The following is an 18,333-nucleotide window of genomic DNA, read 5'->3' as shown; positions in this document are numbered from 1 at the left end:
AGGCCACTCCCGGGGCTGGCCCTGGGGAGGACTCGGCCCCGCCGGCGCGGGGCGGGGGCGCCACGGTCCACAGGGGCGCGGGGCCGTCCGGGGCGCGCGGGTGCTCCCGGCCCGGCGGGGGGCGGCCCAGCGGGGTCCCGCGGCGCCCAGGCGGGCCGGGCCGGGGCGGGCGGGCGCGGGGCGGGGCGGGCGGGCGGAGCGCACCATCGCGGCGGCGGGGGCGCGGGCGCGGGTTGCGGGGCGCGCGCGGGGGCGCGGGCGGGCGCGGGGCGGGGCGCGCGGGCCGCGGGCGGGCGGGGCGCGGGCGGGCGCGGGGGGCGGGGCGCGGGGGGCGGGGCGCGGGCGGGGCGGGGCGCGCCGGGTCCCCCCGCGGAGGCGGCGCGGTGGCGGCGCCCGCCCGGCCGGCGGAAGTGCCGGATCCGCGCGGGGCGGGCGGCGCGGGGCGCGGGCCGGGCGCGGGGGGCCCATGCGGCGCAGGGAGAAGCGGCTGCTGCAGGCGGGGGCGCTGGCGCTGGCGGCCCTGCTGCTGCTGCCCCACGCGGGGCTCTGGGCGCCGCACCGCGACCGCCAGCCCGACGGCAGCCCGGGGGCGCCCGCGCAGGTGAGTCCCGGGGCGGCGGCCCGCGCGCCCCCCGCCCCCGCCCCCGCCCCCCCGCCGCGTCCGGGCCCGCGCGCCCCCCGGCCCCCCGCGGTCGCCCTTGCCGGCCGGACGGTTGGGCCCGGGCGGGGCGGCGCCGGCCGCGGGCAGGACCCCGGGCGCCTCGAGGTCCGCGCCCCGCGGGCCCCCTCCCCTGCGCCCCGAGGCGGGGTCGCGCTCAGCACCTCCCGCGGGGGGGCCTCCGCGCCCGGGTCCGGGGCGCTCCCGCTCGCCCCCCCCTTCTGTCGGGGTCGCTCTGCTTTGACCTGCCCCCTTCTTGGGGCCTCCCCTGCTCCCCGCTTGCTTCCCAGCCCTCTCCCTTCCCGGATCCGGGGCTCCCTGGAGGATGCGAGGAGGGTCGCTCCCCTGGAGCTTCAGGTGGGAAGGGGTGCGCTCCTGGTCCTTGAGGGCAGGCTCCCTTTGCCCTGGGAATCCAGAAGTGGGGACTTAGGCGGGGGCACCCCCAGATTTCCCAGGGGCTGTTTGTGCCCAGTGCCCTGGGCACTGGACATCAGACGCCGTCCCTGCTCCCTCTGCGCCCGCCGCCCTTCTGAACCCCTGGGTCTGGTCAGGTGCCGGCAGCGATGCTTCTGCCTCCTCTGAACTCACCTGTGTGCGCGACCCCCGCGGGGACTGGCGGGCACAGCACAAGTCCTGTGGGACGGCCCCTGCCCGCCACGCTGGCTGGACCCCCGGCCCCGGGGACGAGGTTTCATTTGTGCTTCGGGCGCAAACTTGGCTTCTGTTGGGCGGGACGAGGGGAGAGCCGGCCCTCCAGGCTGGTGGCGGCCTCTCGGCCCTGCCGGCTGTGCCATGCTGGCGGCTCAGGGCGGCCGGTCCTGCACCGGCCCGCGCTTGGACTCTCGCCCCTGAGTGGGCTCCAGAGGCGCTTTGCCGTGGTGGGGCCTCTGCTCTGCCCCCGCCTGCAGCGGCATCCGGTCAGGAGGGCCAGGTTCTGTCCTGCCGTCGTCGGCTGTGTGTCCTTGACCCGTCTCGTCTCCCTCTCTGAGCCTCCCTGTCTCCATCTGTCAAGTGTGGCGATGGGGCCAGTCCCCACTTCCATGGTACCCTGAGGGCCTCAAGGATGCCACAGTGGCCACGTCCCCTCCCCTGGGACAGGCATCGCCGGTCGAGGGGGCTCCAGACTGGACGCGGCCCGGCCCAGGGAGGAGGGGAGACAGCTGGCGCTCCACCGGGAGGAAGCCCTCATGCTCCCTTTGCTGGGGTGCCGGAGCCCCCCAGTCTTCCTTCTCTGCAGACCCAGACGCAGAGAGAAGGTCAAGGTTAACTGCCAGTTTGACCTGAGCTTTCCAAGTCGGTTCCTCACTCATGCAAGAGAGATTGGCTGGACTCGGGCCTCCTTTGGGGCCAGGGGCGAGGGGCGGGCTGCAGCCGGCGCTGGCCGGAAACGCTCGTCGGAGCCCACGGCTAGGCTCAGGGGGATGCCCGGCTCCTGCTCTCCTCCACTCTGGATGGTGATGAAGAGCCGGGAGGAAGTGGTCAAGGGTGGGGGCCACAGCTGACCGCGCTTCCTGTGCAGGGGGCCTCTCTGCTTCCCAGGAGCGGCTCTTCTAGGTGTGGGGGCCCAGCACGCATCTGCTCCTCCCGGCCGCCAGATCTCCACACTGCCCCTTTTGTTCCGCTCTCCCGCAGATGCTCGGCCTGGGCCGGCCGGCCTTGCCTGCGCGTCGTCAGCTGGCCTCGAGGCCTCCCTCCCGCCCTAGCGCTGGGACTTGCGGGGAACACGGCCAGCGACTGCGGGGGGCCCGGGGGCCTGGGGGCCCTCTCCACAGCGCCGGCCAGTTCTGCGCGCAGGGCTGGCTCTCTCATAATCGTTGAGAATGATCCAGAACACCCTGCGGGTCTCCCGGGCAGAGAGAGCTGTAGGGCTCTGGGGGGCGTTCGGGACGTCGTCAAATGGCGCACGGAGGCCGGCCCGGAGCTGCCTCTCTGAGGGTCACTTCCGCGGGCCGAGGGGCCTCCCAGCGCGTCTCGCCGCCCGGGGAAGCTCCAGCCTCTCCTCCGCCGGCCGCGCGCAGTGGGCGCTGTCTGCCCCGGTCCACGCCCGCCTCCTCCAAGGCTGCAACACCAAGCAGGGGACGCCGGCCCTGAGGCCGCTGAGGCGGCTTCACTTCCGCTGGGGAGTCTCTCCTCCGGCCCTTCTGCCCCGCGTCCCGGCCGCCGCGACACTTGCCTGGAAGCGCCCGCTGGGCCGTCCGGGGTCTGAGCCCTGCTTCTCGGGCCCGGCGTGGAATGGGGGTTCGCGGGGCCCGCCGGCCTGAGTCTCCTCCTGGTGTCAAAGCTGAACTTAACTCCCAGCACAGCCAGAAGTCGGTGTTTTCCCTCTTTTTTGCCGTCTTTTCTTTCTCCCGGTCTCCTGGCAGCAGCGCCTTCCCTGTCAGAAAGCTGAGCCGCGGGAGCTGTGGCCAGGAGGATCCTCTCCCGGGTGGGGGTGGCTGGGCCCCTACTCGCTGCTTGCCCAGCTGAAATCCGACGCCCGCGGGCGGGTCTGCGGTGCGGCTTTCGCGTCCTGCCCCCAGGCTCCCGGGAGCTGGCCAAGGCAGGCCTGACCACACAGGCCCGCGGGCTGCCCTTCCCTGGCCTGGCGCTGGGCGGCCACAGGGGTTTGCCAGGCGATGGAGGGTGTCAGCGCAGGGGCAGCCTCCTGAACGGGCTGGCGCACCCCCTGGTCTCGTGGGCGCAGAGGCCGAGGCCCAGGAGAGGACGGACATCTGTGCTCAAGGGGCGGACGCAGAGCGGAGCCGTCTCGAGTGGCCGCTCCGTTTCAGCACCACCGTTTCTTCCCGCCGCACCTCACGACCTTTCTGGTCGCTCCCGAGCCAAGGCTACGTCGCTCCCCGCTCAGAGGCCCGTTCACTGAGACGAGCACCCGGCTTCTATGGCGCGGATCCGTATTTGTACATTTTCTGACACGTGAGGCGGCAGCGGGACCAGCAGGGCGCTGGGAGCGGGCTGCGTGTCGCGTGCCCTGGCAAGCTCGTGGCGAGCGCCTGGAGCCCTGGCGCGGGTGGCCGTGACTGCACTGGCCGGGCCTGAAATGAGGGCAGGACGTGTTCGCTCCTGTCACGGCACTGGGCTTCGGGGATGGCGTGATCTGGAGGCTCAGCTGCTGGCCTGAGCCCCCATCGGAGGTGAAAGAGAGCAGCTCTCGGACCTCCTGTCCCCCGGCCCGCCCTGCGCGGGAGGGGGCCTGTTCTCGCCAGCACCTGTGCAGGAGGGGACTTGCCTGCAAGTCCTGGGCTCTCCAAGGTGTGAGCAGCCCCCTTTGGTTCTGATGCGCTCTCTGGACTGTTCAGTCACGGGGCTGAGCGGTGCTGGTCAGTGGACCCACCAGGAGCCAGGCAGACGCGGCCCTCCACATTGCCGCAAGAGCCAGTCCCCAGAGAAATATCTGGGTGCTCTTGTGGGGAGGAGAGGAACGGGAACTGCAGGAGAGGCCACCAGTTCCACTCGAGTCCCAGGAAGCTGCTCCTGGGACAGAAGCCCCGGTCTGCAGCCCAAAGCCTCCATGCCACCCTCGGCTCAGGTGCAGAGCATAGCCCAGAGGCGCTGGGGCTCCCGGTCTCCCCAGGTCCAGAGAGTCCAGTGATGCAGGTGAGCCCTGATTTCATCCTACTTGTGAGCTCTGCCAGCCGCCACCCCACGAGGAGCAGAGTCTGAGAGCCCCCCACAGACACTCAGTCACACACCCAGACACACACCAAGTCCGCCATCGAGGGCTCCTCTCACGATGGAAGAGAACTTGGGGCTCGGCAGCCTGGCTGGCCCCCAGCCTCGCGCTGGAGGGCGACGTGCTCTGGAAGCCGAGCAGCCGCGCTGGCCGGGCCGAGGGTATGGGGGGGTGTGTGTGTCTCACCCTCATGTCTCTCTTCTCTGCACTCTGGAGGTGCCTGCTCCCCGCCCTCCGCGGCGTCCAGAGAGCGGGCAGTAGCCTCCCGTCCCCTATCCCCTTCCCTGGGGTTCTGAGGGAGGGCCCCTCAGCACCGGGCAGACAAACCCTGTTAAGTTCTCCTGCTGGGGACGGCGGGTGGGCAGCCCAGGGCTCTGGATGCTGGTGCTGGTTCTGGTTCCCACCCCACTCGCTGGGCTGTGTTGGAGGCCGTGGGTCTCTGAGCCAGGACCGAGGCTGGACCAAGGACCTGGGGCCGCTCTCCCCCCCACCAGCTGCCAACCGGTATCTGAGCAGAGGGGGTGCCATGAGCTCTCTGGACGGTGGTGTGTCCCTGAAGGGGGGTTCCACCCCACCCCTGCCGAAGCCCCAGGGCCAAGCCCCCACGCCTCCTCTGCAGAGCCTGGGGGCCTGCACTGTGGCCGAGGCCAGACGGGGTACAATGCAGACCCTGGGCCTGGTGAAGGCCTCGGGCGCCCTCTCTCTGCCACACCCCGAGAAGTCAGCACCCCTGAGCCAACCACTCCCCAGAGTCCCAGGCCACTCTCCCCGGGGTGCCTGGGGACCCGCTTTTGAACTTAGGTTCCTGGGAAGTGTGTTTATCTGCAGTTCTGAGCTGCCAGCCAGAGCCCCGGGGGAGCTGGGAGGGCCTGTGGGCAGAGCCCCGGGGGAGCTGCAGAGTGCCTGTTGGCAGAGACGTTGTGTCTGCCAGCGGCTTGTGGCCGGATCCGGGATCCGGTGGGCGATGCTCTCTGCAAGGCAGGGCTTGGGGCTTGCACTTCCTCCAGGGTGGGGCCTCGGCCTCCCTTGGGCCTGGGCCAGGAGCCTCCTGGGAGGGGACGCAGCAGTGGCCCTCAGGCCCTCCTGAGCTGAGACCTGGACCAGAGTCCAGCCCAGCCCTGCCCGGGTTCCTGTGGGTCCTGCCCCTGGGCTCCAGCCCCTGCTCAGGAGGGCCCAGGACCACCACAGCCAGGTCGCCATGACGATGAACTAGCTCAGGTTAAAGCAGAAAGCTGAGGTTCGGAGAGCGCAGACCGTGAGGCTCGGGAGGGCGGCCCGAGGATCCGGCCCAGCTGAGAGTGCCCCTCTGGCCAGCCCTCCCTGGGGAGGCGATTGGGAGGCCCACAGCGGGGCTAGTGTGGCCGGGAAGCTCTTCACTGCTGCAGGCCGCAGGCAGCAGCGCCAGGGCAGGTTCCAGCGGGGCCCAGGGCCGGGGGGTTCCCCCTAACCAGGGCTGTGTCGTGCATCCCAGGGCGGGGGCTCCCGGGACGACAGGTCGGGACGTCTGGGGAGAGCGTGTGAGAATCACGCCTGTTGCTAAGAAGTGTCGTGCGCCCCCTGGAAACAGTCACTTCCGCGTGCTTCCTGCTGAGTATTGATCGGCCCGAGCCCGATTGGTTAGAGAGAGAGAGAGAGAGAGAGAGAGAGAGAGAGAGAATATGTGGTGGGCAGGCGCCAGGTTCTGAGCCACCCCAGCCTGCGTGGAGAGCTGGCGATCCCGCCGCGGGCCGGGCTCCGCGTTTGGGTGCTGGTTATTTTATGGCTAATAAACCTTAATGACTGTCTCCTTCAGAGAACTCCTTTTATTGTTTAACTGGGCCTTTGCGTTGTTGTTGTCTTACACCTGACCTGTGTGCTTGGAAGGAGGTTGCAGGCTGCTGCCCGCCCCCCATCCCGCCTGGGCTTGGCCACTTTCCGTGAACAGTTCAACTCCCGGCGCACGGGGACACGGCGCGGTGGCGAAATTCCCACTTGCGGCCGCTGGGCCGGGGGCTCTGTCCGCTGGCCACGGCCCGGTCACACGCTGCCCCTCCCCAACGGCCGGCCTGGGAGCCCAGTTGCAGAGGAGGAAACCGAGGCTCGGGAGTGTCCTCAAGAAACGGGGCCAGAGCCGGTGCGTGGGGTGGGAGGCCCGAGGCGCTGTCCAGGCTGCTGCACACAGGGGCCGGCTGCAGGGTGGGTGCGGAGCTCGGCCCGGGGGACGCCCTGCTGTGTGCCGGGCACTTGGCCCCGGCAAGGCCTGTCCTGGTGTGTCTGTGTGGTGGAATGGCTGTAGGCGTGTGCACAGCCCGGGGAGCACAGCCCGGGGTGGAATGCGGGGGGAGAGGCTTTCCCAGGAGGAAAGATGTACAGGTGCCACATTCCCCGGGGGGAGAGGCCGTTCTGGACCCCTCCGACAGGGGAGACCCCGGGTCTGCGAGCTGAGGCCCTTGGCTCCAGGCCCCTTCAGGAATCTTCCCTCGAGGCCCTTGGCTCCAGGCCCCTTCAGGAATCTTCCCTCGGGGGTGCTGGGTGGCCCTGGGGCGTGGTGTACCCCCAGCCGCTGGCCCTGCTCTGCAGCTCATCTCACCAAGTGAGCATCCAGGGAGCTCGTGCTCTGACTGTGCCCCCTCCCCTGCTGAGAGAAAAATCAGGGGCCCAACCACAGTCGCACCAGCCACGAGTCCTGCTGCCACTCTTGGCCGCCCCTTCCTTGCTCACCGGGGCCAGCAATGCTGCCAGCCGGGGGAGCCGGCTGATCTTCAGCTGGGGACGCAGCTCCTCCTGCCGCCCTCCCTGGCAGGCATCAGGGCCGCCCCCGCTGGGCTGCCTTCCCCGCCAGGCACCCTGCTAGTTGCTCCCCAGGTGCTCCCCACCTAGGCCCCAGAGGGGCTGCCCTTCACCTCCTTGCAGCAGGAGAGCCGCCAAGACCTGCCGGGACCCTGGGGCATGTTGGGAGGCTGCCAGGCCAGAGCATTCGAGGGATGTTTGACTCACTTAACCCGACTCCCAGGCTCCTGCGCTCTTCTGTGGCCTCAGGGACTCCCCCACTCCAAGCTCCCACCTCCCCTCTCCCGAGCTTTCTGCCCCACCCCCCATGACATGTGTGTCCCTGCAGTGTCTCCGGCCTCTCCTGGGACATGGCGAAGGTCCTCTGCGCAGGGGAGTGTCGCCTGGGCCGGCTCCACTCTGCACAGAAGGCAGCAAAAGTGGACAGGATGCGGGGTGTGTGCATCCCTGGGGGCTCTGGCCCCTGAGGCTCGCCTGCTGCCTGCTGTCCGGGCTCTGGAGGGTCTGTGGCGGCTGCCGGCATCAAGCACTCGGTCCTTCTGGGGCGAAAATGTAAGAACATTCTCGCTAAGTGGATAAAGACTATAAATAGTCTCGTGTCCGTGAAGGTCGGCTCTCGTCGCTAACTGAGTGCATAGGAAGGGCTTTCGGATTCTGGACTCAAGGCTGAGGGGCTGGTGATCCACGGCTGCTCACCACCTTTCTCCAGCCGCTGCCACAGGGGCCTTTGCACGCTCAGCCGTGCCGCTGGCTCCCCAGCTCAGGGCTCCTGGGAGCCACCCCCCCGCCCCCGCCTCTCCGCACCCCTGCCCCGGCCCTCCGCTCACCCTGGCCTTGAACACTCCGCGGGTGGGGTTCTCACGGCGGGGGTGCTGGTCCAGTGCCCAGGTACACACGCGTGTGCCAACATGGGCGCCCACAGACACACGCCAGCCACAGGCAGACGCTGGCTGCCCCTGCCCTCTGCCAGCTCCGGCGTGGGGGCCCAGCCTTGGGGGCTTTCTGGGCCTTCCCGCTCCACCCCCACCCACTGGGGCTGTTTGCTTTAAAGCGTTAGTTTGTGATGCCCGCGAGGATGGCGCAGGCGGCTGACTGTCCCCCTCACTGCCTCATCGGTGGCTGGCACCGTGCCTGGCCTGGACGTCGCCCATCCGTGAGGAAATGAACAGACATTTGGGTGGACCCCACACCAAAAAAAAACAAAACCAATTAGCCTTAAAGGCCTTTACAGCAACAGCCGGCGGGACCCGCCTGGGAAGCCTGACCCGCCCCGGCTCTGTTGGTGTCCAGTGTCCTGGCCCGATGTCCCTATTCTCAGGAAACACGCGCAGGCTGAGGGGTGAGGGCTTGTCACAGCTTCAACTTTGTCTCGTGTTTGGGGAAGCCCATTACAGGTGGGTGGGGAGCCGAGCACGGAACAGCCATGAGGAAAATGGTCACAGCAGCACCAAGGGGAGGCTGCCTCTGTCCCCGCCCAGCCGTCACCCGCCACCCGCCCACCCGCCCCCCTGTATCTAAAACTACCTGCTGGTACCATGTGTAGACGGTGCATTTTCTCTGTAGTTTGAGATTATTTCACAATAAAATTTTTGTGTAATTTACTGGAATAAATGAACAGGGAGGGGTCAGGACCCCCAGTGTGAAGGCGGAGGGCAGGAGATGGTTCCTGAGGAGGCGCCGGGGGCTGAGCGGCAGGCGGTGGCGGGAGGAGCGGCTGGGTGAGCTGGTGCCTCCCGCCCGCTGGTGCTCACGGGGCGGTGCGGACGCTGGGGGGCCTGACCTGCTGGGGCGCCTCCCCTGCCAGAACCCCACTGTCCTGGGGTCAGCTTCATGCTGGACTCGCCTGGGGCCCTAGGTCTGGTTCCAGATGGGGCGTGACAGGTCACCCCAGCACGTGGCTGCCGCAGCAGACACGTGACCCCTTGTCGGTGCGGGTCCAGAATCTGCTGTCCTGAGGGGCCCGTGACTGGGCAGAGGCCGCCCGGCCCCCGCTTCCGGCCACTGCACGGAGGTGAGCTCAGGCTTGGCCAGTGAGGGCCTCTGCGTTAATGGCTTTCGTTGCTTGTTTTTAAGTAACGGTGCTTTCGTGCACTTCTGTTGAAGGACAAGACACTGCACATTATAAGTGTGCGACGTGGACTTCACAATCCGAACCATCGACGTTTCTCTTGTCCTGGCTCGCCCAGACGCCGCCCCTCTGGGCCCGCCCGTCGCGCAGGCTGCCCGCACCCTGCTCCCTGGAGTCCAGGTTCTGCAGACGCCCCCCGGAGGGCTCCCATGTGCTCCCTTTGGGTGTTCATCCTGCCGCGGGTGCTGCGAGGCGGCTTGGCCCTCGCCGGGCTCCTGCCGTTCTCCTGTCCTCACTAGGGTCTTGGGGGCGCGCGAGCAAAGGTGATTAAAGTCAGCTCTCGAAAGGCCCTGAAGTGAGCCTCACGAGGTCATGTGAGGGCGGCAGGCGGTGTGATGGGGCAGCAACAGGGTGGGGGCATCTGGGGGACCAGATGGCAGGGCAGCGCGGCCTGTGGCCCCCACTGGAGGCAGGAGGCCCACGAGGGCATTGGCCACAGCAGCGCCAGGAAGGGGTCGATGCGTGACCAGGCTAGACGCTGCCTCCAATGACAGGACAGCGGCCCTCCTGGGAGCGGGGCTCGCTCCAGCCCATCCCTGTGCCCCGCCTTCCGCATCCATCTGTGTTCTGCAGACTTCACTGCCCTCAGCTGCGCCGGAGACGCGAGAAACTCAGCTCGTCCCGCCTGTAATTTGTTGCTAATCCTGATGGATGAGGTGTGCCTGGGAGGCTGGAGCTTGGCCACGCTGCCGCCCGCCCGCTCTTCGCCTTCCTGCCGTCTGGGCCACCGCCCACCGGCTCTCCTGCCCAGGCGACCTCCAGGTGGAGCTAATCCGGACCCCACCCTTCAACCGCAAGGTCCCAAGCCGAGGGCTCAGCCCACGTGGCGAGGATTCCAGCCCAGGCCACCTGCTGTGCTTCTGGGAGCCGGTGTGGAGCTGCGCCCACGACCCGCCTTGGGCTGCTGAGGTTTGCTGCAGCGGCTCTCGAGCTCAGAAGCGTCCACTCCCCCGCGGCCTGGGAGGCAGGGCGCGGCCTGGGGCGCTGAGCAGGTGCTCCTGTCCCCTGGAGCTGGGGCGTGCCCCCGTCTTATCAACCCGGAAGCTCCCCAGACCTCCTGACCAGGAGCTTTTATAGACCATAGTCTGCACCCCTGCCCAAAGGTCGCGGCCACGTGGGCGCCCCGCCCCAGGCTGCCGTGCTGGCACCAGCTCAGGTGTGCTGGGGCACTCCTGATGATTGACGTCACGCTGTCCCTGGATGTTCCGGGGCCCGGGGGCTTGTGCCAGGGGCCTGGGGCAGAGACCGAGGCCCTTCTCATCGGCTCACGGCCCTACCACGGCCCCCACCGCGCCCCCTGCCTCGGGCTTCGCCCTCCACCTCCTTTCTGTTCTCACCTCGTTGAGTTTCCTGCCGTCTCTTTGCTGCTTCTGCGTGCGCGTCTCGTTTCGCTGTCTCCTCTCTTCTAGCTCGCTCAGGACCCCGCTGTCGATCCGTATCTTTGCCCTGCTTCCAGCCGGAGGGGCTGGTGAACCCCAGCACAGTCACCCCCTTGTCCGGCTTCTGTGCTCTTGTTCATGTGGGTTCAGTTACTGCTTGTAAGTCCGTTCACCAGGCTGCTGCCGTCCCCGTCTTTTGCCGGACGGAGCCACGCTCCTGCCCGAAGCGTGTCCTCGCCGGCTTGTGTCGGTGGGTCTCTCCACGGCAAGCTCTCAGGTCTGCTTGAGAGGCTCTCCAGTCGCCTGTTCCGGCCCGGGCACCTGCAGCCTGACTGGTGCTTATCCTCAGGCCTCCATCATGTTCTGCCGCCCGCCGGGTCCCGTTACAGCTGCCAGGAAGTCAGGGGTCACGTAACGATTATTCCTTTAAGTTAAAGCTGTATTTCCTCTGGCTACTTTTAAGATTTTATCTCTTTTTTGATGTTCTGCAGTTGCACTGTGATATAGGCTTGTTAAAAGCGACTTTATCCAGGCGTGATTGTCATGCAGTAACCTCATGTTCACGCAGCGTCGCTGGTGGGTTTCCGCGCGTGCACTTACCCGTGACCGCCCCACGTCGAGATAACGAACACATCCACCGCCCCCAAAGTCTCCTTGTATTCGTAACCTCTCCCCCCATACCCCTGGCCTCCCCCATTCCCCAGGTAACCGTGATCTGCTTTCTCTCATTGTAGCTGAGTTTGTATTTTCTAGAACTTTCTGTAAATGGAGTCACATGGTATGTACTGTTTTTTAATCTGGCTTCTTTCACTGAGTATGATTATGAGATTCATCTTTGCTGTAACACGTACCAACAGTTTGTTCCTTTTTTATTGGCCTGTAGTATCCCTTGCTGTGACGAAACCATTGTCTGTTTGTCCACTTACCTGTTGTTGGGTTTCTGGGTTGTTTCCACTTTGGGGCTAGTCCAGAGTTGCTATGAACGTTCGTGTACAGCTCGTTGTTTGGACATATGCTTGTGTTTCTCCTGGGCAGTACCTGGGGTGGAGTGGCTGGCTTGTGTGTTTGATGTACGTTTACCTTTATGCTGTGGTTTTGCCATTTGCGACACTCAGCAGCCGTGGATGGGAATTTCAGTTTCTCTACGTCCTTGGCAACACTTAGTGTGATCAAGCTTTTAAATTTTAGCCATTCTAATGGGGGCGTGGCATTACCACGCGTGGTTGGATTTGTGTTTGATTCTGTGATGGCTGACGATGTCGACATCTTTCTCATGCTATTCGGTTCTGCAGACCACTTGTTCCCCTGTATCTGTTCAGATCCTTGGCCCAGTCTTTAAAAGTTTGGTTGTTTGGGTTCTGATTATTGAATTTCGGGAGTTCCTTACATTCTGGACGCAAGCCCTTAATTAGACGTGTGCTGTCCATGGCCCGGGCCCCCTGCTGCTCACCCCGCCCTGCAGCTCCTGCCTGGCTGTGAGTCGGGTTTCCTGTGGGGCGCCTGGGCTGCGGGGGCTGTGGCTGAGCCCCCGGAGCTCCCTTGAGGTGCCACCCATGGGTGCGCCATCCGCGCGGAGGGAGGAGAGCGAGGCTGCAGCCACCTCCTGTGTCCCGTCCGCCCTCCCTCCGCTCACCCTCGGGGCCCGCGTGTCTGTAGTCACGACTGCTGATCCTGAGAGCACTTGTGCTCTGCTGCTGTCTTGCAGATGCCGGCGAGTGCCCGGCTCACAGTGGGGAGTCGCGCCAGCTTCCTTTCATGCTTTCCTTCCCATTCCCAAGCTCATTTGTCTTGGGAAACAGAAATTTACATACAGACATGGGCGTGAAGTCGTTTTTTTTTTTTTTTTTAAATAGAGGCATGTTTTTATTTATTTATTTTATTTGTTTGTTTGTTTTGTTTATACAAGCACTGGGTACAGTCAGAAGCACGGGAGGGTGAGAGAATTCACCAGAGCCAGAGCGGGGAGCAGAGCAGGCAGAAGGACCGAAGGACACTGCTGAGGGGAGCAGCGGGCGGCAGGAGAGGTCTGCGCGCCATGTGGGACCCTCCTCCGGTGGCCGGGGAGCACCCGGAGATCGAACCGGCGCCGCAGAGGCTGCGGGCAGCTTCGCAACCCAGCGCTCAACCGCTGCGCCACCGGGGAGGCCCGTGAAGTCGGTTTTAAAAACACTCGAGAAGGTGGAGGCGAGGACGGGCTGTTCGCGGGGGTGGACGGTGAGGGCCGGGTTCTCGTTGGGAGTCCGACCTTGGACAACTCGCTCGGCCCTTCAGAGCCCCAGTTTCCTCATCTGTCCAGGCCGTAAGCCCCGACCTCTGCTTCCCGGGGGGCTGTGATGAGAATGAGGCTTTTCTAAAGGACATGGGACCCAGGAGGGCTGCCCTGGCTCTGGGGGGCCTGTTCCCGGGCTTCTCGGCCAGGTAGTTGGTGCTCCCCACAGCCCCAGGGGTGGGGCCGAGCAGCCTTGCCGGCCGCCCTGTCACAGGGAGGCGTGGGAATTGCAGGTGAAGGGTCCCTGCCCGGCCCCTGTGCTCAAGAAGCTCAGCTGAGAGCTGGTGGCTGGTCCCTGCGTCCCTGCGGGAGGTGGGCTCTGGTGGCTCTGGTCTCGGTCAAGCCCTCGACCTTGCAGCCCTCGCCCGGGGGCATGGGCGGTGCAGGGGCAAGGCCGGGCTCTGCAGGGGCACCGCTGCCCGCTGCCTCTGGCCTTCTGGAAGGCAGAGCTGTGTGAGGCGTGGGCTGGGGCCTGCTCCCCTCTGCAGCTCTGCCAGTCCTGGGAACCCCGAGACCCAGAGACCAGGCTCCCACGTGGCCCTCACTGGGGCTGCAGGGTAAGGAGCTTGGGCAGAGCGTCCTCCTGGGCAGCGGAGGCAACTCTGGGAGCTGCGAGCAGGCCAGACTCCCTCCTCGTAGGGGCCGAGAGCCCTCTGAGCTGGACCCTACGAGCTGGGCCCCTCTTTCAGGGCTGGGTCAGCCCCTAGGCAGTCGCGGGCGAGGCAGGCTGGGTGCCCAGCGGAGGCCCCGCGGGTCTGCCTGGGCTTGACCGTGCAGGGCTGACAGGGGTTGGGACCAGAGCGGGCGGCCGGCCGGTAGGAGTCTAGGCTTTACCCCGGCGGGTGGACACCGTTAGCTCTCCCTGCCGTGGCCCCGGCCCTTCTGCTCCGGGCGGGGACGCGGGTCTGTAAGGCAGGAGCGGCGCTGGGTCCTTCTCCTGTCTGTAGTACGCAGCTTGGCACGAAGGCGTGTTTACTCCTTGCCAGACGCTGTGCTAAGCACTTTGCAGAGTGACTCACTCAGCCCGCACAGCCGAGCGTGTGAGACAGACACTCCCCTTCATTCGTGCAGGAGGCCAGGCGTGAGCACGTGGGGCCAGGCCCGGGGAGGCTGCCTTCAGAATCGGGCCACACAGGCCCGGCCAGCGCCTGGGCCCTGGGCCCCCAGCTCAGAGGCCCCAGCTCGGAGGGCCCCAGCTCAAAGCACCCCAGCTGAGGGCCCCAGCTTGGAGGGCCCAGCTCGGGGGGGCCCTCCCTCCCCCCCTTTTCCTGCTGTGCTCTCCAGGAACTCGTTGGGCAGCCCTTATCCTCCTGTTTTGGGTTCATTCTTCTGTTTCCTGGGGACCAGGGCTTTGGGGGTTTGAGGATGTGACCCAGTGTTCCCCCGCCTGCCACCTCGGAGTCTGTGTTCAGTGATGCCGCCAGGCCGCTCCACCCCACCACGCTTTAAATGTTAGTGAGATGGGCCTCCCCAGTGGCGCGGCGGGTTGAGCACAGCGCTGTGGAGCTGTCCGCAGCATCTGCAGTGCGGGTTCAATCCCCGCCAGCCTCAGAGCAACCCACATGGTGAGCAGACCTCTCCTGTCTCCCTGCTGCTCCCCTCAGCACTGTGTTTCAGTCCATCTGCCTGTTCTGCTCCCCACTCTGTCTCTGGTGGATCCTCTCACCCTCCCGCGCCTCAGGCCTGCACCCCAGCTCTTGTATAAATAAAAAATAAATCTCTTTAAAAATTTTTTAAAAAATGTTAAGTAAGAGAAGCTCACGAATTTTCTCTCACTCCCTGAGACTCCTGGGTGTTGTTTTTTTTTTTTTTTTTTTTTAAGCATCTGCATAGCATTTTCCATGTTGAAAGCATTTTTTTTTTTTAAGATTTATTTATTTATTTATACAAGCACTGGGTGCAGTCAGAGGCACGAGAGGGAGAAAGGATTCACCAAAGCCAGAGCGGGGAGCAGAGCAGGCAGACTGACGAAATACACTGCTGAGGGGAGCAGCGGGCGGCAGGAGAGGTCTGCGTGCCGTGTGGGACCCTCGCCCGGTGGCCGGGGATGGAACCGGCGCTGCAGAGGCTGCGGCAGCTTCACAGCCCAGCGCTCAACTGCTGCACCATCAGGGGAGGCCCTTGAAAGCATTTTTTAATCATTAATTAGTATCCACATTAATATGCAGGTTGGATTAATCTATTTCAGGCAGAAGTTTGTCTCCAGAAAGTAAAATGGCTTGAGTGTGCCTCCTCCCCCTGCACCTTACCAGGGTTAGCGCCGCTTCGCAAAGCTCGCTGCTGGGGCCACAGGGAGGACTGTGGGGGACACCAGGAGACCCAGACTGGCCTTACCACAAACCATGTCAACCATCTCCTTTCCATCTCAGTTGCACCGAGTGAGAGCGGCCGTCACTGTGGAGCGGGTGGGCCTCTCCTGCGGCCAGGCACACGCCTCCCGCCGCTCCGGGTGCCCCGACCTGGGCTTCTGGCTCCCTGGCGTGAGTGCCAGCTGCCCCGGCAGCAGCTCGCCGCCCTCCCCGGAGAGGAGAGACTGCTGAATGGGAGACTGGACCGCTGGCTCCAGACCCCTGCCCGCCCTGCCCACCTGCCTCCCCCCCCCCCCCGGGCAGGAGGCCCCCCAGGGCACTTCCTTGAGCACCTCGAGGACTCAAGCGGTGGAGGGGGGCGCGCCTCCTGCACCCCACCTCCCCACACAGTGTGCTGAGTTCAGGCCGGTTAGCCGGGTGCTCGGTCACTGGCCTTGCGGGAGGAGGTGTCGCTGGGCTGAGCAGCTGCTCGGGCGGGTGGCAGGAGGCCCCGCAGCTTACAGGACGCCTCAGGGCATGGACAGGCTGCCTCCAGACCAGGTCTGTGGCTCCCTGCAGAGGCCCCGTGTCCTCGTGTCCTCGCCCGCTGCCCCAGGGGGTGGGTGTGCCTGTTGCACATATGTGCGTGTGTGGCCTGGGGTGGCCGTTGGAGAAGAGAGGAAGAGCTCCCTCGAGCCCCAGAGCACCCGTGTCCTGACCACACTCTGCCATGCCTCCGCCCTGGCCAGGGGTCTGACGGAGAAGCTCCCGGGAGACACATCGAGATTACCCAGAAATCAGTCACGCACAGCGGGTCTTCTCTGCAGGCAACTGTTCTGTTTTATTTCCTTTTTATTGTCCTCCCTGGGATCAACCCTTCCCTGGGATCAACCCTTCTAAGAGCTCGACCCCAGCTAGACCTGTGTGATTTAGTGGTAAACCTAAGATGGCTTCCAGAACCTTCTGTGGAACTTGAGCCATTCAGGGCAACTGAGAGGCCAGGAGGCCTCTGGATGGTCTCCGACTAGCTCCAGGTGGGGCCTGAGCGCCCACTTACGATGTCCGCTGCGTCGTGGGAGACCCAGCTCGTTGGCGGGACGCGGAGATTTGTTGTCTCGAGTAACAAGGAGCCAGTGGAAGGGCGGCTGTGGGGTTAGTTAACTCAGCAGCTGAGCCACCTTCCCTGAAATCCGTCTTCCTGCCGCACCACACTCGGTGGCCCAAGCCGGCTGCTGCAGCCCCGGATGCGTCACGCAGACGCAGGAGCCTGCAGGGTGCACGGCGGGCAGACTCGCTGCTCTGCTAGGAAGGAGAAGGGGTTGGGGTGAGGAAGGAGCGTGGGGTGGGGGAGCTCCATCCCAGTGCCAGTCCTTGTCAGACACCTTCTCGTCTGCCCCAGACGTGGCTTCCGCATCCAGGCGTCGAGAACCCCCCGCGCTGCTCTCGGCTCGCCTTGCCTGGCTCCGTGTCCTGCTCTCCGTGTGGAGCCGCTCGCTGGGCAGCCGAGCAGGCCACGCGCTGTCCTCTCATTCCACTGCACACCTGGGCTGAGGCCGGCCCGCGTCTGGCATACGTGCCGCTGTCTCTCGAGCAGAGCGTGCCAAGCGCAGGGGGAAACCGAGCCTTCTCCTCTCCCCTGCCCCGTCTTTGAGAACAATCTTTTCGTTTTCTGCAAATTGGCAGCCGGGCCCGCAGGCTTGTTCAGACTGCAGTTGCTGCCCTGGCCAGGCCCCAACATGACCCTTCGCGGGGGTCTGTTCATTCCCCAGGGGCTCTCTTTGGGGTGGCCCCCCGGCCCCTGTGGCACAGTGCAGCAACCCTGATCCCGGGGGTCCGGGTGCGCCTGCTCTGGCCGGCAGCCTCCTCCCCCAGGCCTGGGAGGGGCCACTCTCAGGGGCCTTGGCTGCCCGCCCTGGGCCCGCCGGCGTCGCCCAGATTCACGGCCACCCTGAAGGCAAGACAGGGGGCACCGGCACTTGGCTGGCACAGGTGGGCAGGCAGGTCGCTGTGAGCCTGAGCCCCCGGCTGTGTCTCTGCCACAAGACGATCCCCTTCTCTTCACCCTTTTTGTCTGTCTCTCCAGGGCTCACACAGTCAGCAGAAGAGGGTTTTCACCTTGGGGGATGGACAGAAGCTGAGGGACTGGCATGACAAGGAAGCCATCCAGAGGGACGCTCAGCGCGTGGGTACGGAGAAGGGGCAGCATGGCGGCGTGCTCGTGCGCATGTGAGCGAGCGTGCGGGCAGGCATGTGCATGTGCAGATGTGTGTGCACGCGTGTGTGTCCTCTCACACGTGGCCCAGCGAGGCAGCAGAGGGTAGGCCGCTGCAAGGACATGGCCTGGCCCAGGTGGTCAGCTCTGTCTAGGGCCTGGCCGCGGTGGCGCTGCGGGACCCACTACAGGGCTGGTGTGGGCTCCCCAAAGAGAGGGAGCTGGTGCTGTGTCCCCCGAGGCCCGAGGGTCTCGTATCCTCTGCAGCCTGCGGGGGCTGCTGTGGGGACGGGGTCTGCAGGGGCAGGCATGGGGGGCTGTGCTGGCCCCCCACAACCCCCACATCACTGTCCCGAGCATGGGGTTTATCTCTGTGGCTTCATGGTGGTTTCCACCCCGGACACACCCAGCCACCGCCCTGACTCTGCACCCCCAGGACACGGAGAACAGGGGCGGCCTTACCCAATGACCGACGCCGACCGCGTGGACCAGGCCTACCGTGAGAACGGATTCAACATCCATGTCAGCGACAAGATCTCCCTGAACCGCTCGCTCCCCGACATCCGGCACCCGAAGTGAGTGCGCTTCTGCCCTGGGGCCGCTGGCTGGGAGGAGGGAAGCAGGCTCTGAGCTGCAGGGCAGGGCCAGGGGCCGGTGCTCGGCCTGCAAGATCACACTTGCACCTCACACACCCACTTCCTGTGTGTGATGCTTTTGTTTTTTTAAAAAGAAAGTTTTTAGCTCCTGTGCACTCGTGGGCCTGACCCGGGGCTGCTGTGTCTGTGACCAGCGTCCCCAGCCGCTTGGGAGACGGTGTCGTGAGCGTCGTGAGGGGCGTAGAGCAGGCGGGGCCTCAGCCTCCTGGCAGAGCAGGGCCTCTGGAAGCTGGCGGGCTGGTCACTGAGGCTGTGGGGACCAGGCCTTTGAGCCTCAGCTCCCGACCCAGCAGGTCCAGCCTAA

The 18,333-nt window shown here is 65.5% G+C and overlaps 1 protein-coding gene across 1 annotated transcript in view; it reads left to right on the top strand.

Annotated features, from left to right (window-relative positions):
• Positions 1-466: 466 nt before the first annotated feature.
• Positions 467-18,333, top strand: part of GALNT10 (polypeptide N-acetylgalactosaminyltransferase 10) — a gene marked incomplete at both ends in the record, with an annotated part of 37,954 nt that continues 20,087 nt past the window's right edge. Inside the window, 3 exons of the mRNA XM_084243801.1 lie at positions 467-601; positions 17,245-17,347; positions 17,810-17,948. Of these exons, the coding sequence (XP_084099927.1) occupies positions 467-601; positions 17,245-17,347; positions 17,810-17,948 (377 nt within the window). The remainder of the gene's footprint in view (positions 602-17,244; positions 17,348-17,809; positions 17,949-18,333) is intronic.

Source organism: Talpa europaea (genome assembly GCF_964194135.1).
Source record: "Talpa europaea genome assembly, chromosome: 9".
Taxonomy (NCBI): Eukaryota; Metazoa; Chordata; class Mammalia; order Eulipotyphla; family Talpidae; genus Talpa; species Talpa europaea.
Note: the sequence above shows the minus strand (reverse complement) of the source record. Positions and strands in the feature narration are given on the sequence as shown.